This window comes from Syngnathoides biaculeatus, chromosome 2 (genome assembly GCF_019802595.1).
Source record: "Syngnathoides biaculeatus isolate LvHL_M chromosome 2, ASM1980259v1, whole genome shotgun sequence".
NCBI classification, from domain to species: Eukaryota; Metazoa; Chordata; class Actinopteri; order Syngnathiformes; family Syngnathidae; genus Syngnathoides; species Syngnathoides biaculeatus.
In genome coordinates, this window is record NC_084641.1 from 21,100,206 (window position 1) to 21,122,719 (window position 22,514).

The 22,514-nt window shown below is 41.6% G+C and overlaps 2 protein-coding genes across 3 annotated transcripts in view; one reads left to right on the plus strand and one right to left on the minus strand.

Annotated features, from left to right (window-relative positions):
• Positions 1–2,295, plus strand: part of syt6a (synaptotagmin VIa) — a 109,048-nt gene extending 106,753 nt beyond the window's left edge. For both annotated transcript variants that reach the window (XM_061840457.1, XM_061840467.1), the window contains one exon: positions 397–2,295. In XM_061840457.1, coding sequence (XP_061696441.1) covers positions 397–468 — 72 coding nt within the window. In that variant the 3' untranslated portion in view covers positions 469–2,295. The remainder of the gene's footprint in view (positions 1–396) is intronic.
• Positions 2,296–8,290: 5,995 nt separating this feature from the next.
• Positions 8,291–18,250, minus strand: LOC133494906 (olfactomedin-like protein 3B). The gene is made up of 3 exons (XM_061809189.1): positions 18,006–18,250; positions 16,857–17,163; positions 8,291–11,782 (listed from the first exon to the last, which is right to left on the minus strand). The coding sequence occupies exons 1-3, from the start codon at positions 18,114–18,116 to the stop codon at positions 10,986–10,988; spliced, it is 1,215 nt and encodes a 404-aa protein (XP_061665173.1). The 5' UTR covers positions 18,117–18,250; the 3' UTR covers positions 8,291–10,985.
• Positions 18,251–22,514: the final 4,264 nt, after the last annotated feature.

The following is a 22,514-nucleotide window of genomic DNA, read 5'->3' on the forward strand; positions in this document are numbered from 1 at the left end:
CAGCCAACATTTTCAATATTTTCATTGCTTTCATCAAATTCCATCTTTATTTTTACCAGGTGTTGACTTTGAAAAATAAATGTCTGCTGTGGACACACCCAACCAGTGCAGACATGAACTTTCACACTTCCTAACAACAACAAATTTTTACACGTCAGTTTTTGGGTGGATTTTTCTTTTTCATGATGTTTCTGTATCCTCATGAAAGGAGAAAAACCTGACATTTAAACAGGGGTGTGAGATTTAATATTTTCGCTATGAGTCCAACATAATCGATACATGAATTTAGTTTACTGAGTACCACGAATCTCTGTGTGGACACAATTGTTTTTTAATGTCATGGTTAAAATGAAACAAGAATCTCTCTTTGCATGTGTGCATGTGTTTGTGTCGCAGTGGAAAGCAAGGGCCGCCAGTTTTGACAGTCAGGGCTCCTGTCCTTCCCCCCGCCCCCCGGCGACACCCTGAGCAACGCCACCTGAGACCTCTGCAACCTCCTTTCAACCCAGATGAGCAGGGGGCAGTAGGAGGTTCTTCCTGCCTCCTGCAGATCCATTTCCTGTCTGTGTGATTATCGAGGAGAAACCCTGCTGTCGCTCCGTGCTCCTGCCAACCCCCCAGACTGACACACACACACACACACACACACATACACACACACACCCCTCTATCCCACTCTCCCAGTTGACTGCCACACCCCACTTTCCGCCAGTGTGGTCCAAGAGGAGTTAGAAGCACGTCAGATCAGGTCGTATTTTTGGAGGTTATGGCGCTCGATCTGCAGAGAGGGGTTTTTTTAATGCCCCTCTTCCCTGTTAGGGGATGTGCGCACACCGTTAAACTACGGAAGTCTCGGAGGGAAGGGAGATGTCTGAGGAGGCACGTGTCGCCTTTTATAATGTCCTGGTGCTGTTGTCATTTGCATCAAAACTAAAATCAAGCCCTAGCTTCTTTAAGGTGTTAAAATTGAGTTGTCAGTTGCATCCACCTATTGTGATGCTAAATTTTCAGACTTCTGGCTAAATCATGAATGAGCAGAAAAGGATGAGGACTGAAATATTGATTTAATTAGACCTCAAGAGCAAGCAAATATAAACAAAAGCTATTAACATACGGTAAAAAAGTTCTTGATTGCTCTGACCCAATTAGTCACCGGTTGCATTATCTACTTAAGACCAATAAAAACCCTCAAAGAGAGGCCAACCTTTTCAGACCCCCAAAAAAAACAAAACAGAAAAAACAAACAATGTGAGATGAAACGTAATTTTTAATGCATTATGCTAAGTGGAGGCAACAGTGATTTGTGTTCCAGTTGACTCAGCTAGGGAATCGCTCCCCGTGGTGTCGTGTGCATCCGTGTTGATGCTTCTGCCAAGTCTGCGTCATTTCTTGATGTTTCGCTGCACTTCTCCATAATTCATTTTATCTCGGTTTAGTTAATAAATAAACTTCCATATTGTATGAATATAAAACGTGAATTAAAAAATACATTTACACAAATAAAAGTACAGCATCCAACCCAATGTAAAAGTGCCCCATCCATCTGCAGTTTAGTTAATAAGCACACATGTCCACGATCGCACAATTTCTCATAGTTTCTGATTGATGTTCGCATTGCCTCCTTGGTCTCTTGTCGTTGTGGAGGATCTGTATGTATAATTTTGTGCATATATTTGCTTACATCTATTTTGTGATTGTTTGCATTCTTTTCAACCAGACAAAATGTGAAGCTACATGTAGTCTAGCACGTGGTGATAATGAGAGAAAAAAGAAAAAAAACTCTTCCTCGATTTTTACACGTCATGAAAGTTTGCGTTTGTTCTCTTATGTAAAATGTTATATTTTGTCACCCAGATGCCGTTGTGGTTTTGTTGGCTCCCCTTATTCAATTTGCTGGACCTGCTGTCTTTCAAACAAAAAAGGTGAATTTTAATGACGAAAAGTGTTTCGTTGTGATGAGAAATCTGTACTTTGGTTTGTTTTGTAGATGAACAAGTAAATATTTTGTACCAAGAACAAATCTCCTTTTAGGCTGTGTGAGTGAAAAAACGGTGTAGTTGTTGCATTACTAAATGTAAATGTGCGTTATGAAAAACCAACAGGAGGCAGTGTAATTACAGCACTCACAATAAAAAAAAAAAAAAGTTAAAGTTTGTTTTTATCTGAAAAACAATTTGTTTTTTCGCATTTCAAATGACATTAAAACCCAAAGGGGAAAAAAAATCATCGTGTATTACTACATACAGTGAAGAAGGTGAGTATTTGAACATCGTGCTAATTGCAAGTTCTCCCACTTAGAAATCATGGAGGGGTCTGAAATTTTCATTGTAGGTGCTTGTCCACTGTGAGTGCGATAATCTAAAAAGAAAAATCCAGAAATCACAATGTATGATTTTTTAAACGATTTATTTGTGTGATACAGCTGCAAATAAGTATTTGAACACCTGTCTGTCAGCTAGAATTCTGACCCCAAAGACCTGTTAGTCCACCTTTAAAAGTCCACCTCCACTCCATGTATTATCCTGAATCAGATGCACCTGTGTGAGGTCGCTAGCTGCATGAAGACACCTGTCCACCCCATACAATCAGTAAGACTCAAACTTGTGTCACGGCCAAGACCAAAGAGCTGTCCAAAGACACCAGAGACAAAATTGTACAATTCCACATGGCTGGAAAGGGCTACGGAGAAATTGCCAAGCAGCTTGGTGGGAAAAGGTCCACTGTTGGAGCAATCATTAGAAAATGGAAGCTAAACATAATGGTCAATCTCAATTGGAGTGGAGCCCCATGCAAGATATCACCTCGTGGGGTCTCAATGATCCCTTAAAAAGGTGAGGAATTAGGACTACACGACAGGACTTAGTCAATTACCTGAAAGAGCTGTGACCACCATTTCCAAGGTGACTGTTGGTAATATACTAATACGTCATGGTTTGAAATCATGCATGGCACGGAAGGTTCCCCTGCTTGAATGAGCACATGTCAAGGCCCGTCTTAAGTTTGCCAATGACCATTTGGATGATGCAGAGGAGTCATGGGAGAAAGTTTTGTGATCAGATGAGACAATAATTGAACTTTTTGGTCATAATTCCACAAACCATGTTTGGAGGAACACGAATGATGAGTTCCATCCCAAGAACACCATCCCTACTATGAAGGATGGAGGGGGGGGGGTAAAGAGAGGATGACCACGGCCATGTATTGTGAGATTTTCATGCTCTTTCCCTCCGTCAGAGGATTGAAGATGGGTCGTGGCTGAGTCTTTCAACATGACAATGACCCGAAACACACAGCCAGGAAAACCAAGGATTGGCTCCGTAAGAAGCATATCAAGGTTCTGGCGTGGCCTAGCCAGTCTCCAGACCTAATCCCAATAGAAAGTCTTTGGAGGGAGCTGCAACTCCATGTTTCTCAGCGACGGCCCAGAAACCTGTCTGATCTAGAGAAGATCTGTGTGGAGGAGTGGGGCAAAATCCCTCCTGCAGTGTGTGCAAACTTGGTAAACAACTACAGGAAACATTTGACCTCTGTAATTGCAAACAAAAGCTACTGTACCAAATATTAACATTGGTTTTCTCAGGTGTTGAAGTACTTATTTGCAGCTGCATCACAAAAATAAATCATTAAAAAAATCATACATTGTGATTTCTGGATTTTTCTTTTTAGATGGTCTCTCTCACAGTGGACATGCACCTACCATGAAAATTTTAGACCCCTCCATGATTTCTAAGTGGGAGAACTTGCAATATAGCAGGGTGATCAAATACTTATTTTCTTCACTGTACATACGACATCTTTGGACAGCGACGGATACTAGCAATGAACATGAAAGTCTTCACAGGATTCTTCTTATTCTGAAAATAGAGCAAGAACAAGAAAGCATGAGTTCTAATGAGTTATGACCACTGTTTTCAGTTTATAAAACATTTTTCTTTTTAATGCCATGTCATTTTATACTGTTAGTTTTGTTACTGTGATGTTAACAAGTGGTTTCTTTCCATATGGTGAAGTGTTTAAACTGTACTGTAGAAACTGTTTAGAAAAATGCTGGTACTCAAATTGGAAGGTGATCAGACATATCCAGCGGAAGTCAATGAGAGCCAATTAGCTGGGATTTAAAATGTGATTATGCAGTTCCCAAGTGAACAAAAAGAGGAAAAATTAGACTTTGATAGATCGTAATGGGCGAATAAAAAACTAATTTGGAACAGGACAATGGCAAAATGTGGCCTCATCCAGTTGTGATTCAGATCTTTCCCTGATAAGGCAATGTTCAGTTTAAAAAAAATGTGTCCGTAGTTCAATCAAATGACCTGAACTAAAATCAAATTAATTAATTCAAACAAATGCTAAGTTGCTGTCAAAATTGTAACGGAAACTAATTGGACAACAATTTAGTATTTCAAATCCACTGGTGGCGCATCAAATTCTATCTCTGGTGGCTTTTAAGATTTGTCTTTACTGCCTGCAAATGGCCAAAAGAATTACTACAGGCATGGGGGAGGGGGGGTGACCTGATTGCATCTTTTAAATAAACAAAATCAAAGGAAAGGCTGTCAGCCAATCAGATATTTTAATAAAAACATGTCAACAGGGTTGACTGTTCCAGGAGTCCTGCCACAAAAATGGCACTAGGAAAAAAAAAAAAAAAAGATTGTGTTCAATGTTGAAACAAAGCTTCTGCCATGATGGATTTCACAGTTCTACTGGCCTCACTGTGTTCACATCATACATTGCAGTTTCTCTCGACTGGCTTGAGGGCTTCGGGATCAGTGCAGATGTTTCCGCACAGATCTGTTTTAGACATTTACTCCCTGTTTGGTGTGTCGACAAGGTGAAGCCAGTCCAGTGGGGTCTTTGTGTTGAATTGGCTCTCGTTGTTTGTGCTTTGATGTCACCCCTCGCCATATCATTGAGGTCTCCAACTTTGATCTCAGTCGCTTTTATTGGCCTTTGATTAAAATTATTTTTTTTTTGCATTTTATCTTCTGAGTTCTGTTCTTTGCTTAGTCATACACTATGGTGGATCTGTATGTCTTTTTTTATACTGGAACTGCCCCAGTAGGGGAAAAAAAATAGCAACAGATATAATAACTGCCAAACATCTAGGGATTTAAGTATACCAGTACAACACGAGAACAAGTACAAGCACTTACAGTATATTTGTCTACTTGGTGATATCCATTAAAATGTTTCTTTTGGCTTGTCCCGTTAGGGGTCAGCACATCGTGACATATCAGATGAACGCTCATATTTGTTTGGCACGGTTTTTATGCCAGATGCCATTCCTGTCGCAACCCCTCTTGGAGAGTAAAGGCCCCTGTGAGATACAAACTCACAACCCCTCGTTTACCAAACCAAAATTCGAACCCCTGAGGTATGGGTCCTCTATTTGGTGATATCCATTACGTGTTGCAATTAGATGAAAATGCTTTTTACAAAAACTCAGAAATGTTCTTAGACATGGAGGAGATGGTCAAGGGCCACCGAAATGCTCAGAGTCCTGGGACACTTGTACCCTTTTTTTTTCCCGGGTTCGATGCCCCTATTTACATTCCCTAATAGACACATTTTACTTTAGCGGGCCACATAAAAAGATGTGCCATCCTTAAGCTGGGCCCAAACCGTTGGCAAACATTCAACTCCAACGTTCAAGCTGTCACTATCTTAAATGAATAATTGGAATTTCCATAATTTTTTAATTTTCTCAAGACATTTACCTTGGGACACTTATTACAGTACTGTATATTATGTAATGGGATGAAATGCATATTGTTTTATTTCACAACATAACAATTACTCTATAATTATGAGGATAAATTACGGCATCAATAATTGTTATTAGGGCAGCACAGGGGTGTGTCTGGTTAGGGCACTGACCTCACAGTTCTTAGGTCTGGGGTTCAATTCCTGCCCAGCCTGTGTGGAGTTTGCATGTTCTCTCCATGCCTGCGTGGGTTTTCTCCGGGCACTCTGCTTTCCTCCCACATCCCAAAAACATGCATTCATTGGAGACTCTAAATTGCCCCTGGGTGTGATTGTGAGTGGGACTGGTTGTTTGTGTCTATGTGGGCTGCCATTGACTGGCAATCAGTTCAGGATGTAGCCCGCCTCCTGTCTGATGATAGCTGGGATAGGCGACCCTTGTGAGGATAAACTTCTCAGTAAATGGATGGATATACGCTATTCAGGTGAAGTAGTACACAGTAGATGTTCTTGGAATTTAACTGTATTAATACCAATAGTCTGATTAACCCATCCAAACGCACAGGGGCCAGCATGTTTGTAGGAGTATGATGGACATCCAAGCCATACTATATATCAGGGCTCGGGAACCTATGGCTCGCGAGCCATACCTGGGTCTTTTGGTGGTTCCATATGGCTCGTGGAGCCCACATAATGACATACTGTACATGTGATTTCTGTCGTACAGAGAAGGTTTGTCCGAGTGCGGTTTCCGTCGTTCGGTGTGGGAGGCAACGCAAATGACGTAGAGACAGTTTGGCCTAGTGGGTTGCCGTAGTTTTTGCGTGGTAGTCGATGTCCAGAGGTGCACAAGGGTCTAACGTTGATTGTGTTAGAACAACTAATTATGGAAACACTTTTGACAAAGGTCGCTAAAAAAAATATATATATATGAGGAGTCCCAAAGTTTTCAACAAGACTGGACAGCCTTTGTGGAGATGGAGGGTTCTGCTGTGTGTTTAAATTCCACAGATGGGGAGTATGCCAAAGCATTCATACTCAACATTGCCAATCAACATTTTGTCAATTTTGCATAAAGACAAGATAAACAAATGAAAGACATGCCTTTGTGGGCTAGAACTGTTCATCATCCTACCCACATGATGGAAAATCAAATTGAATTACATTCACGATTAACAGATGGAAATCTCAACACCTGCGTGAAGCTTAATCTGACAATGTACAAAACAGACAATCAAGCCATTAGCAAAACCAGGAAGCACCTGAAGTCACATTAATGGTAGGAAGTGCTTTTGTCATGATTGGTTATCAACATCATAACGTTATTTAAAAGAATTCAGAGACTTTATTGTATTCTAATATTGTTAGGTCTACGTAAATGCGCAAATACACATGTATTTAGTTTTTTAAGTATTGCATGGCTCTTTTGAAATTAAGTTTTAAAATATTTGGCATTTATGGCTCTCTCAGTGGAAAAGGTTCCTGACCCCTGGTATATATGCAACCTGGTTCCACAGGTCAAAGCACTTCCTCCCAGTTCTTGTGAATAGCAAAGGAGATTGTGATAAATTAACTGTAAGGAACTTGAATGTCTTTTGTAGAACACAAGATGTCACCATAGACCCACCAAAAAGAAAAAAATGTTTAATTGGTGTTTACATATATCGAGTTATTCATCCATCCATCCATCCATCCATCCATTTTCTTATCCGCTTATCTTTACGGGCCAATCCCAGTTGTCAACGGGCAGGAAGTGGGGTACACCCTGAACTGGTTGCCAGTCAAATGGAGGGTCCTTAGAGACAAACAGTCGCACTCACAATCACACCTAGGAGCAATTTCGTGTCCAATTAATGTTGCATGTTTTTGGGATGTGGGAGGAGACCAAAGTGCCCGGAGAAAACCCACGCAGGCACGAGGGCCGGGATCAAACCCGGGACTGCAGAACGCTTTCCAGGTGATACACCGTGGCGCCTTTATTATTTATCTATTCATTTTGTTTTATGGGGATGTGTTCAAGCTCTGGAGCCCTCAAAGCACAGCATTTTCAGAAGTGCTCACAAAAGGAGAGAAACCCACTATACACAGGCGGGGCCGGGATTGAACCTGTGATCTCAGAACGGTGAGGCCAACGCTCTCCAGCCAAGTCCCGGTGTCGCCATTATATCAGATCATTTTAGTGTAAATAGAATATTAATGATTTAACTTTTGTTCAAACACACCAGCCATAGAAAAATCACATTTAAACAAGTTTTGCTTAAAATCATCAAACGGTAGCCGTTCTTGTCAGCATAGCATAAACCTGAAACCAGCTGATCTGTTTTCCAGTTTGGTCGCATGACACTCCACGTGTAGATAGACCACATGTGGATGCTCTGACTGTGACCAAGAACAATTTCTCATGCCCACAAATTTAGGAGCATCTCAAATTCTTCTAAATCTGCATCAAAGAGAGAACACTGAGGAACGAGCGTCGAAGAATCTCCGTGGAGGAGCTAAAATGGGACAGCCACCCCTGTTTCTTTTGCAGATGTTTTGTAGCTCCTCCACAGTAATGTTTAAAAATGGCCTTGTAACAGCTGTATCATATAGCAAATAAAATTTATTTGTATAGCGGGTTTCATAGACAAGGTAACGCAATCTCCCTTACATGATTAAAAAAAATTACAAATAATAACGGAACATATTAAAAAAAAGTGCTTTAAATGCAGCACCAAGCCTAGTTCATGCCAGCAAGGGCTGGTTTGACAAATGTCAGAAACAGTTTGAACTTGAAAGTGTTTCTCTGCGTGGTGAGGCCGCCTCTGCGGATACCGCTGGGGGGAGGTGTACGTGAACAAATTTAAAGTCATCACCATGGGGTGGGGGTGGGGGTGGGCTCTATATCTGAAGAAGTTTTTAATATGGATGAGATGGGCTTATTTTGGAAACGAATGCCCTCTTGCACCTTTATAATGCAGGACAAAGCCAAAAGCGCAGTACTGTATTTAAGTCCCAAAAAGGTTGTGGGACTCTGGTTATGTGAGGAAATGCTGCAGGGTTTATGATGAAATTTGGGTTTATTTGTAGGTCAAAAAAAATGCAAGAGCGCTAAAAAAGAAAAATAAGAATGCCTTGCCCGTTTACTGGATGCAGAAGGCAGAATGCTTGACAAAATTGATTACTATGGATTGGTTCAAAGACTGTTTCATCCTGGAGGTCAAGCGTTATTTGACAAGAAAATGACAAGACTTTAAAGCGCTGTTACTCGTAGACAACGGCAGAGGCCACTCTGATGATTTGTCATCTGATGGTGTGCAAATTGAATTTCTGCCACCAAACACTATATCAGCGATATAGCCCATGGACCAGGGCATGATCCGTGCTTTCAAGGCCTTCAATATGCGCTACACACTGCAACTAAATCTTTAAACATCTGCTTGAAGAAGAAAAAAATGTGCCCAGAAGAGGTGCACAACTCTATTGGATGCTCTCCTGATGTGTTGCATCACTCTGCGGGTAGATTCATCTGTGAATCTGGCTAAACAGCTTGGGGGAGATGGCTTTAATGATATGACTCCTGACGACATTAATGCCCTCACACTCGCTGACTGATGAAGACCTGGCAGAGATGACGAGGCCAGCAAGGAGGATGAGGGAGAAGAGGAAGAAGAGGACACGAGTGCATGACGAGGATGCTGTAACACTTGACAAAGCTTGACAACCATATTGAAAATGACAAATGAACTTCAGTGAGCAGCACAGGAATAGGACCCTTGGATGTTTCGTTCATTGGAGTTCTCAAGCATAATTGAATGTGGCCATGTCTGTTTCTAAGAATATTTTCATACAGAAGAAAAAAGAGCATCATCAATGACCCAAAACTATGATATTCACATGCAAAAAGAAACCGGAAAATGACAGCAGAGCCGTGCCAGAACGAAGAGGCACGGCCAGAGGAACTGTAAAATATGCGTGAGTCGCTATTAATCATTTATTGTATATTATTAGGGAAAAAAAATAAAGAGTATACAAACAGTGATTTGGACGTATCGTTAACAGGGTTAGTTTTTGGAGGGGCTTTTTTTTTTGTTTGTTTTTTGCAAAAAGAGTGACCACATCAGGAGGGTTCACAAATTTTCAAGCAGCATTGTTTGTTCTTGTTCATTGGAAGAATCTCTAACTACAAGAACACTCAAAAATGACCAGAAATAGCCATGTTCTTCACGACAAAAGATGTAAGCATTCTTAGTGATTTATACGTGTAAGACTTGGCTGTAATTCTGAGTCCCCTCATGTTTAAACAGGTTGAATAAAAGGAACAGGACTTAAAATGAAGTGCTTCACCAGTTGTTTCATCATTTCATTATATATATATATATATATATATATATATAGAGAGAGAGAGAGAGAGAGAGAGAGAGAGAGAGAGAGAGAGAGCGTCTAGTAGTGCCATGATTTCATTACACAGGCTCATAGTCACTGGATAATGAAAGTCTGTTATAATTAGGATGTCATTTTGTCAAATGCATTTGGATACAGGGTTGAGAATAATTCCACTTGAAAAGTGATAATAATAATCAAGGCGTGGTGATGATTGATTTGTGACATCTCAGTGATCTGTGACTGTGCACTGCTTTGAAGAACACACTGCAATTTGAAGGGGAAATAAAATGAAATGAAATGAATGTAATCAGAATAATTTTCTTATGACTGAACACATGTTGGAATCAATCATCAGCAAAAAAGCGGATGTGTGCTGTATACATAGACCAGCAGTTCCCGACCTTTCTTGCGGCACAGACCAGGCAAGTCGTCAGTATTTAAGGTCGAATACAAACACAATTTTTTTAAAAAAAGATCCAATATTCAAATGATTATTGTCCAATTACAAATACAACTTTTCGTATTATGTAGTGGTTTCCCTGCGCTTTCAAAAAATACTCTCGACCACCTGCAGCACACAGACTTTGAAGAGAAAAAGCTATCAACTGGCAACGATATTTTTCTGCCAATTAAAGGGTTCATATGTCGATATTCGGCCATCAACGTAATGTGGTGGGGACACATTACGGCCGTTGGGCAGTTGGCAAATGTCGATGAGCGCAGGTGAACATTATGGGCTTTCAGCCCGAGTTAGCCGACTGACTCCTCCGCGGGCACTTAAGTGAATCAAAGTGTAAAATTCGGTGATTTGCCTTCTTCGGGATCTGCAGTGCATTTTTGACAGGGAACTCCCACAATACAGAGAAGCTCCACCTCGGTTGTGTGTCTGGTTTGAGGGTGTGTAAATGACGGAATTAACCATGCTTAGGTTGTGAAACCTGTAATTTCCTTTTGGTAGTCAGTCTGTATAGGATTTGGTAACCATCGTCCCAACTGTAGAGTTGTTTCTCGTCAGAGTTGTACTTTAGACTGGCATGTGCTCCATACCGTCGGGGGAAGTAGAAGAGGGGGGCCTCCTCACTCAGCACCTTGTCATTGACATCAAATATACACTGCACCCGGGAGCGACTGGCCATCTGAGTGTTGTAAACAACATAGACAATGCCACAGACAACGAAGGCCGACTCTGAGTTCTCCCTTGGGCAGCGGGTGTCCCATATTTGTTCAATATCGAGCGAGACGGGATCCATTTTTGCCAGGTTGATGTTGGGTTCGGTCTCACTGCTGGCATAAAGAAGCCAGAGGCCTTGGTCATCAACTGCGAGGTCTGCCACCGTTTCGGGGTTGAGGCTGTAAACAGCAGCTTGGCTCTCCACAGGGAGGATGGCTACGTCCATCAGCTCATCCCCAAGGAGGTCATATCTCACCACATGCACGTCTTCCCCCTCCTGGATGTAATACAGATAACCGTTGTAAACAGCGATGCCGCTCCCCCTCCAGTCCAAAGGCAGCCTGATCGGCCGACCGAGTGCAACTTCTGGAGAATGTCCAAACTCCAAGACGGAGTCGAACTGGTAGATGGTGTCCCCTGCTGTCCCGTTAAAGATGTAGACCTTGGATGACCGGGGGTCTCGGAGCCACACGCCCTTAGAACAGCCCACTCGCTTCAGGATCTTCACAGATCGGATGGCAGAAATTATTTCCACGCAGTCTGTGTAGACACAAAAACCAAAAAGTTGGTTTCAATGCACGGTATGTTGGAGATACATACGCCTCGCAGTTCTGAGACGTGGGGTTAAAATACCGGCCCCCTCGTGTGGAATTTGGATGTTCTCCCCATGACTGCATGGGTTTTTCTCTGGGTACGCCGGTTTCCTCTTACATCCCAAAACCATACAAGGGAGGTTGATTCAAGACTCTAAATTTTCTCCACAGGTACAGTGTATTAATATGAATGAGAATGGTTGTTGGTTCATATGTGCCCTGCAATTGACCCCTGTGTGGATATTGCGCAATCCGCGTCACTGACCAATCAGAGGCCAGAGATCTGCATAAACCAAAGCCCGTTTTTGCTCCCGCCATTTTCTCAGACAACATTGGATGGTGCAGTATAGGTTTAGTTAGCGTTTTATCGCGTATTTGGGTTATTTAACAAAAAATATGGTTAAGAGGTGTAGTCACGGACTTTGTAATAGTGACGACAGGTATCCTGAAAGGCTAGTTGGTGGAGTTCGATTCGTACCCTTCCCAAAACCGAAGACCCAGTACGAAAAATGCCTTCGATGGATCAAACTTTGTGGAAGACTGCATCATCAACTAAATCCATCTAATATCAACCGGAACACATATGTTTGCACGAAGGTATGCCCTATATTTGATTTTCAATACATGTCTCGTATAAATGAATTCGAAGTTCTTCGCTAGCATAACACTGCTGCGTGTGAACGATTGACACACTTGTTCTTTGTTGAGCGATATTTAGCGATGATCGGACTGCACAAACGTATTGATTTCTTGCTGGCTCACGGCCGCAGCTTAACCAGACTGTGTTTGCACGAAGATATGCCCTAAATTAGATTTTTAATACACGTCTTGTATAAATGAATGAGACGTTCTCCGCTAGCATAACACCGCTACGTGTGAACGATTGACACACTTATTCTTTGTTGAGCGATATTTAGCAATGATCGGACTGCACAAACGTGTCGGTTTCTTGCTGGCTCGCGGCCGAAGCTTAACCAGACTGTGTTTGCACGAAGATATGCCCTAAATTTGGTTTTTAACACACGTCTCGTATAAATGAATGAGACGTTCTCCGCTAGCATAACATTGCTACGTGTGAATGATTGAATGAAATCAGAAGCATGGCGTCTCTCTCAGTTAAGAATGTATTGTATTTAGAATCTATAATATATCGTTGATTTGAATGAAATCAGAAGCATGGAGTCTGTCTCAGTTCAGAATGTATTGTATTGTATTAGCCATTTTTACTGTTTGTCTTACGTCAGCGCACGTGGCGTGACGTCACTTCAGGAGGCATGGTTAAGTGCCCTGTACGGAGGGGTCAATTGGTTGGCGACCAGTTCAGGGTGTTCCCTGCCTCATACCCAAAGATAACTGGCGAAGTCTCCAACACGACCATGACCCTAGTGAGGGTAAATTGTACAGTGAACACCAGTATATTCATGCTTTATCATATGCGAATTTGCTTATTTATGGATGCTTTTTGGGAGCCTATCCTCCTTTATTGGCTGAAATCTTGCTTCTCGTCCCTGCCTTGTTTGTACCTGACCTTCCCTGTGCCTTTTTTATAGGATCTGGTTTCTGTTTCTGGCCAAAGTTGCCTGTACCGTCTGCCTGCTTCTGCTTGACTTTAGTCAGCTTGTCTCCATGGCTCACCTCGCCCGGGATAAGACTAGCTTCTAGAAAACCCCCAATTTAGTAAAGACTTCCAGTTGACAGTGTATGGACATAAATCTGTATTTTTTTAACATTGTTTTGGGGTCCTGTCCTCTGCAACAACTAAGGAGAGGGAAAAAAGACATTTTATCACGTGAACCATGTAGTGCAAATCCTTCACAAATAAGGATCATAACCCAACTCTGACTGATTAATTGAAGTTACTATACATCTGACTGTTAGTTTGACAATGGTTGTCAACACAATACCAATCTCTGCCTAGGAATTTAACCATAATTCCTACTGGGTACCATCATGGAATCACCAAATTTAGACCAAAGTCCCATTCAAAGCCTTGTGTGAGGCACATGGAGTTGTATGGACGGAACATAAAAGCGGCATGGGGTAAAAGAGGCTGGATACTCAGACATGACCGGGGGCAAATAAGCATCCAGCGCTCCAACAAAATCTCCTTACAAGGTTCATTTTGGGTCACCTCACAATAAACACAATGTCTCTAATGATCTATCTCTGTGTTGCTCTTTGCTTCTGGGAAAAACATCAAAGCCTCATTCTGAAGTATATGACTGCACAGGCATCATAATTGCACTGTATTTTATGTGTGTTATTGGCTTTCTAGAATCATTGAGCAAATTGTTCATTTTGCCTAAATACTCCCAAAGCACTTTCACGATCCAACATCATCATTTAGAGCCAAATAAGATGTATTTTACATTTCACTTCATGTTCCAGCGAAATGAATACTGATGTGATTCAATAAATCCAAATAATTTTAACTGCATTAATTAGTCCTGTAAACAACTCTGCTGAGTTTTGGAATCTGGAGTTATAAAGACAACTGCTGTTCACCATTACTCAAATTTTAGATTGTAATTCCCCAAAGAAATTATCACTGGAAAGTGACTCATTGCAGGCTATTTACGTAAGTAGAGTTTGGAGTCTACAACAGACTTAAAATACATTTTAGCATTGATGACCCAAACACATACATACGTATGAGTGCATACGTGCATCAAAGACAATTTTCTGTCTGACAAAAACATGTGCTTTTATCGCCATTTAAAACAAAGTATCTAAACATTGCCCATAATCATCCATCCATCAATTTTCTGAACCGCTTATTCTCACGAGGGTCACGGGAGTGCTGGAGTCTATCCCAGCTGTCATCGGGCAGAAGGCAGGGTACACCCTGAATTGAATGCCAGCCAATCGCTGGGCACATGGAGACAGAACGCAGTCGTACTCCATAATCATTGTTTATAAATATGTTATTTTTTTGTAATGTGGATTATGGTATGCATCCATCGATTTTCTACACCACTTATTCTGTTCATGGTGGGGGAACTGGAGCCATTCCCATCTTACATCAGGGCAAAAGGCAGACTACTTTCTGAAGTAGTTACCGATCATAGAGCAGATTTCACAATCACATTCATCTACAAAATTTCATTAGTGGAGACTGAAATTGTGTAATTTAAAAGTCTCATATCTTGCCACATCAACTTTGTGTGGTATTTTGGGTGCAATATTCTCTTTATGGTGCCTCGGTAAATGTGAAATATGAGTCAAAAGTCATCCACGCATTCCTGATTTCCAGATGTTTTTTTCTGCAGAGAGGACTGACATCATCCATCCGTCCATTTACTGAGCCACTTATACTCACGAGGATACTCTGGGTAATGTTGCATGTTTTTGGGATGTACGAGGAAACTGGAGTGCCGGAGGAAAATCCACGCAAGCACAGGGAGAACATGCAATCACCACACATGCGGGTCCGGGATTTGAACCCCGGTCCTCTGAACCATGAGGCCAACGCTGCAGCTGTACCACCGTGTCATTCAAATTTCTTGAGTTTATCTTTGTCACTAGCAAAGAGCTCCGCCTTCTCTCTGCTACCTAGCCAGCAACCTCAAAATAACAAACGTGTGCTCTCAGAAGTGGATCTTTTACACGGAGGCAACCAATCAGAAGAAATGGGATGGGGGAACTTTGTCATATATGTATGGACAAAGCAGGTACAAAACTTGGTTATACAGAAGTAGCTGTCAGAGGGGACTTTTCAAAACACTCTTTTGTATGTCCACCATGCCGCGAGACACATTTTAATTAAAGTCCCTGTGAAATGAAAATCAATCGCTCTTGTAACTTTAACACCAAGTAAAGAGTTAAAAAAAGTGAAAACAAAATGAAATACAAGATGAGGCTCAGCTCTGAAACGCTGTAACCATGGCCACTGGATGTTTTAAAACCCGTTGTGTGTCACATACCTCTACTGTCTGAAATATTTCTTATCTCGAAGCATTCCTCCGTCTTTGAGCTGCAAAAATGTATCTACCTAAACCCTAACCCGGCACATATCCTACCGAGTTGTCGCGGTGCTATCTTTGCCCTTGACACCAGTTAGCTCACTAGGTAACATGCTATCAGAGGCTCCATGAAGCTGACTCCACCGACAGAGTCCACTGTGTCACCTCCACGCTCGCTAGTGTAAAGGTGCGTTGGTCCATGTTATCAAAACACTTCCAGGCAAATCAAAGATTTATTAGCTGAGTTTCATGTCATCCAGTGTCTAAATGCAACCGAGTTCAGCAAAACACTTGAAAGCACGGGTTACCTGGTAGAAGCTTACAGAAGGTAATGTCTTTTGTTTAATACAAGATGTCAACACAGAGCCACCAAAGATGCCAAACAACCATCCATCCGTTTTCCAAGCCACTTATACTCACCCTGGTCACGGGAGTACTGGAGCCTATCCCAGCCAACATCGACCAAAAGGCAAACTACACTCTGAATTGGTCGCCAGTCAGCCACAGGGCACAGTTCAAGAATATCACATCATATTTGTATAAATAAAGGGCATGTATTTACTGTAACCATCTAAAAGAAACCAAGTTCAGCTTCGAACCATAACTATTCTTGTTAGTGTAACATTAACAGAAAGTCTTGGACCCAATTTTTCGGGTTTGGTCTGTGATATTCCGCATATCAAGATTTGAGCACATTCTTCACACATAGTTCACTTTGAAATTAAAATCACGGAGGAGAGCTATTTTTTAGCTTAAATTGTGGCATCCACACAAGCTGTATTGTCACGGTATCTGAATTCACTTTACTGAGTCATTAACCTTTTTTTGAGGGTAAAAGATGAGCTGAATTAATGCAACAAAAATTACAGGAGTCTTGATAATGTAAATTTTGGTGGTCCAGCTAAAAGAATGGGGTGGGCCATAATTTACCCACCCCTGGTTCGACTCTTAGAATAACCTAATGTATATAACCTTATATTTCTGCAGTTGCCAATCTTAACATACATGCATTTGTCATCTATGAGGGCATTTTTGAGTCTTCAAAAGGATTTAACTCACCAGAGACTCCGGAGGGCAGCTCCTGCCATCCCTCCTCTTCCACAAGTCGGCTCTCCTCCTGGCTCCACACTCCTTGCTCCACCACCCGGTCTGCTCGGTTACCACAAGCCCGTGGGGACATCCGGCTTTCTACTAAGTCCATGTCTCGCTCCACCCGGTCCAGTTGGAGCGCTGCTGCTTCCACGTCTGTGGAAAGTGTGCTGTGTGCCTCCTTCAGACCCTCCACAGTCTTCTGGGACTCTTTGTAAAAATTATGAAGGGCCATGCGGTATTGACGAGATTGATCTCGGCACAAGTGCATGTGGTCCTGAAAAAAAAAAAAAAACGGTGACATGGAGAGACTTTTTACTCGGGTATTTGGGATTTTTTTTTTTAAATGCATTCAAGTTTTTGCTGATAGTTTCCCTCACAGGATGAATAAAGCATTGGTCCCTCTGTCTCTCTGCAACAGCAATGTTCATGAATACTGGCACCCTAGGGTTTTATATATATATATATATATATATATATATATATATATATATATATATATATCATACGTTCTAGTATGACATTCAGTAAATAAATCGGCTCAATTCACTGATAAGATGAAGGGCCCAAGTGACCAGGATTCAGCAAAATATGTTGGGGTTTTTTTCTTCATGCTGATAACAGTTCCAAGATTGTCAATTACATATTACTGCTGCTGCTGTAACAAATGGAAATGAAAAAAATTCTGTCTCCTAGAAAGGCATTACTTCTGGTAAAACAGCACATTGAACTTAATGATTTCACTGGAAGAACATCTCCACGAGGCACGCAAATGTAATGAAGTAGGCCTCTGGTTAGTCATTACTTCACTCTGCTACCTCAGCTGCAATGTTTGTTGTTGAAAAGATGGTTGTGGATGAGACTCAGGAGGAGAAATATTTGTTGTTCATGTCTACTGTAGTGTTATTTCTTTGCTGACATTGCCAGCTACTGACCTGTCACACTTATCCGTTTTCACTTGTTTTTGCTGGGCTGTGTAAACATTTGTATAATTTTACATTGCTTCCATTTTATTTAATTGCTATTGTGTAATTATACAATGACCTTGTAGATGGAGGAAGGAAGCGTGATGATGCCGCATGCATCTAAGGATAAGCCATCGGAAATGAATTTGATTACCTCAATAGCCAACAATCTGTTCTCCAGATAGTCCATTAGGGCCTGGTAGTAGAACTGAGCTCCACACAGCATCCAGGCCGTGGAAAGTAACATGATGAACAGCGGCTTCATTGTCCTCTGATTGCTTCTGTGTGAAAATCTTCACTTTTCGGGGTTCAGAACTTCCTTACATGCACGAAAGGGCCACCAAGCACGCATGGGCTGATGGCCGTGGTGCTGTGTTTCTTGGGGGTGGTGGTGGTGGGGGGGAGACTTTCCACTTCCTTGAGCACTTTCTCTCTTTTCTGGAATGTTTTCTCTCAGGGAGGAGCGTTCTCACTACCTCCAAGAGTGAACTGGGACACTGTTGCACATGCATCCTGCATGAACAAACATTATTCATTTCCATGCAGTCAATATTCTTCATTCATCTCATCATAGTCTAGAGCATTTAATCTTTTTTATCCAAGTACTGCAGCTGTATTTATATTTGGATCTGACACCCAACACATAAGATAGCTTTAATAGTAATGTTATGAAAAACAGAATTTTTAGTTGCGTAAACGTGTACATGAGACTTAATAGCTTGCAAACTTTGTCTGCAGTAATTCCATCAAGCATGTGAGCCACTGCCCATCAAACTATTGCAGTGTTCTTTTGTGACGCTCTTCCAGGCTTTCAACAAAGTCTCTTTCAGTTATTGTTTTTGGGGGAGGGGAGTACAGACTCTTCTCTTTGGCAGGTAAAATACACCTTCTATGGGTTAAGTTCCATTCTGACTTGGCCCTCTACTGTTTGTCAGTAAGAAGTAAATTTCAAAACCAACAAAGTTGCTGTGGCTATATTGTCAGACAGCTGGAAGAAGTCTCACAAACACAAATCATTTGATAGATACAAACTGCCGTAAAGCATAACGATTTTTCATTTGAAAAAAAACTCTTCCCACAATGTTGAAAAGTGAACCAAAAACTCAGAGACCCACACCTTTATACTAATTATTAAACACCTTAATGCACATTAAGAACCTCTTGATTACTTAACTTGACTGTGCCTTAGTCTACCTTTTAATTCCCTAACAGTAAGTACAATTAAAAGACGTGTTAAATTAAATAAGTCTGCTTCTAGAGTAATTTATTTAAGACCCAAAAGATGTCACTTGGTCCCCTGACTTTCTGCTTCCAAAGATGAAAATCATGCTTAGAGCCACATTAACCCAGTTACAATGATGACTCCCTTTGACTGTAGGGCTCAACCCATATTAATCTGTTTTAAACGACCTACTGGCAGAATAATTGTTGCGTCACAGCAACAAAGGATCCTTTACATTGAACTTGCCCCGGCAGTTTTATTTTTTTGTGGCGCATATGTGGGAGTCTAGGGCGCTAAGAGGCCAGTGGGTACAGCTGTATAGGAAAATGAATAGTTACAAATTTTGCATCAATTATGGACACAACATCCGCTTTGAACCAATCAGCGTTTGTTTATATTCTAGCTGTTTGTGCTAGTCCAATTTCTGATAGACTTATAAACAGAGGAAGGTAGTAGTAAGTTTCAAGTCTTTGCCCTCAAGTCCGAAGTCAAGTCCCAAGTTGAGACAGGCAAGTACCAAGTCCGGTCTCAAGTCAAGACATGCAACTCCCAGGTCAAGTTCCACACCTTGGGTTTCAAGTCCTTTCAGAATAATAATCCACTTTATTGGCTAAGTATTGCATGGCAAAAACACAGAAGGAATTTGTCTCCGGTAGTTGGAGCCGCGGTAATACAACGACAATGCACCCAATGACAATAAATACTTGTAAGACATGAAAAGGGCGGCACGGTGGATCAGCTGGTAAAGCGTTGGCGTCACAGTTCTGAGGTCCCGGGTTCAATCCTGGAACCGCCTGTGTGGAGTTTGCATGTTCTCCCCGTCCCTGAGTGGGTTTCCTCCGGGCACTCCGGTTTCCTCCCACATCCCAAAAATATCCAACATCAATTGGACCCTCTGAATTGCCCCTAGATGTTATTGTGAATGTGGCTGTTTGTGTCGATGTGCCCTATGATTGGCTGGCAACCAGTTCAGGGTCTACCACGCCTCTTGCCCGTTGACAGCTGGGATAGGCTCCAGCACTCCCCGCGACCCTTGTGAGGATAAGCAGCAAAGAAAATCGATGGATGCACATGAAAAGACTACGGTTCTGCTGGTTTTAGTTAAAATCAGTAGCACCTCCCTGAAGGAAGGAGCTGGAAGAGGTGGTGACCACGACTTGGAGTTCTACAAGGATTTTAAATGCTCTTGTGTTTGTTCCAGCAATATGACAGTCCTCGTCAAAAGAAGTCACGGCTGTAATCCTTGAGCAGCCCCAGGAATAAGGTCCACATTGGGGATCGTTCCAGAACTGAAGGATATTTTCTATCCTGCAAACTCCAACCACGAGAAAAGCCAACTGTAACTAGCTGTCATGAAGGTGATGCCACTGCTATTTAATACATTATGAGCACTCCCTGAAACAACCTCTTTCTCCTGTTCACTTGATGACCAACATATATCAAATATACAACACACACATGGATAAAATACATTTTGAATCAGCTTTGGCATGCTGTGGTATTGATATGATTTTGTCGATATGGATTTTTTTATAATGATCAGACATTATGTGTAATTATGCTTTGAAACTGTCTCTCATCATTCACACGACCCTTTCAAGAAAACCTTTTAACAGGTTTTGGCCATCTATACATATTGGGCCCTGCAGGTTTTGGGGTAGGGGGGATCCTGTTCTCCTGCAGGTCATGTGGGGTGGTGGTGAAGTGGCTGTCAGGGTGGCATTGGGTCCCTGTGGGCACTGCCTGGTGACCAGTTGTCGGGGAGCCTCGGGGGGCGTGCCCTGGGTCCCTGGACGTGGGACGTGTCCAATCCGCGGGGTTGCTCTCGGGTGGATCCCTGTAACTGTTTTCATCCTCGATTGATTGTGTGGGGTCCATCGTCTCCACATTGCCGTCACAGCAATTATAAGACATTTCTGTCAGTCTTTTTGGATGCACAATGGTGAAAAAAATCTCTCGTTTGTAGGCAAACACCTCCGGGATTGTTTCACTGGGTGTGGGACTCACTTATTGCAATAAACAATTCACCTATACATGAAGAGTTGATGGATCATCCCACTTAAATTCTTGTTCCATAGGCCTCATCATTCTCTGTCAGACCCATTGCATTCTAGTTGTATAGTCAGGTTCACGACCTTTGTCTTGTTTTGCATGCTTCTGTCACTATACATTGATGGCAAGGACAGATGAACAAATAAATATTTGTAACTGATAAATTCTAAGGAAAAAGATTATTTTCAGGAACATACCTGATGATCTCTCACCACACTTGTGTGCCATGGTACTGTAATTGCAAAGCACTGCATTAGAAAGATGCCCTGCACATTTTTTTCACAGTTGAGCCACCAGATGGGAGCATCATACCACGTGTCTGTGTGTGTGCGTGTGCTTGTGTTTGTGCAGGCCAGTCAAAGCAATTTTAATGTACTATCCAATTAATATGTTAAATATACCCAAAATATTCCCTTAATCAACCTGAAAACACATATGTTTACCTACCTTTTATTACTTTGAATTCAAACCACCTCATGGATGAAAAGATTTTGATGACATAGCTACTCTGTTAAAAGATTATCTATTCTATTACTAGATGGATTCATCCAGCCATCCAATGTCGGAGCCACTTATCCTCACAAAGATTGCGGAAGGAGCCGGTGTTCAACCTGAACTGGTCACCAGCCAATCGCAGGGCACATGGACACAGACAACAGCCACACTCACAATCACACCTTGGGACAATTTAGAGTGTACAATTAATGTTGCATGTTTTTGGAATGTGGAAGAAACAGGAGTGCCAAGATAAAAAAAAAACCACAGGTGGGCCTGGATTTGAACCCCAGGTCTTCAGAATTATGAGGCAGACGCTCTAACCAATAGCCCCAACGTACCACGGATGAAACCAATGAATATACAACGACTACAAAAATAAATTTTAATTCTAAGGTTTGTTCACATGACTGTAAAAACAACAGTAGCTCTGAAATTCTATAGTGCTTATAGGTTTTTTAATTTTTAATTATTGTTGTACTCTGCGAGCCAAGTACTATTTTGAAACTGTAATTACTTTCACAAGACTATACTATGGACCATTTTATAATGTTTGCAAATGCCAGCATACCCTCAGGTGACATAAAAGAAGAAGTACTTCCGACAGGATGTAATGTCTTGCAATTATAATGGTTAAATGGGGAAGTCATAAATGTGGCGTGAGAAACTAAACTTAAAAAATCAGTTCATAGAGAGAAACACAAAGACTTAAAATGGGACTAGCGGAGACGAAATAAACAAATCTGGGAAAAAAAATTAATAAAACAATAATTCCAAAATATAAATGCTGGTGTTGACACTGGTTCTCCTTTAAGTGGTCTGCTTTTCAACATCTCGAATAGCTCCAACCCTGCTTGTTAATCAAAATGTGGGAGGAGAAGGTCATCAAAGCTG

Excerpts from the sequence above, each read along its gene's own strand:
- LOC133494906 (XM_061809189.1), bottom strand. The coding sequence starts at position 18,116 with ATGAAGCCGCTGTTCATCATGTTACTTTCCACGGCCTGGATGCTGTGT. Across the intron at positions 17,164-18,005 it reads ACAGATTGTTGGCTATTGAG|GACCACATGCACTTGTGCCG; the intron begins GTAATCAAATTC and ends TTTTTTTTTCAG. Across the intron at positions 11,783-16,856 it reads GCTGCCCTCCGGAGTCTCTG|ACTGCGTGGAAATAATTTCT; the intron begins GTGAGTTAAATC and ends GTGTCTACACAG.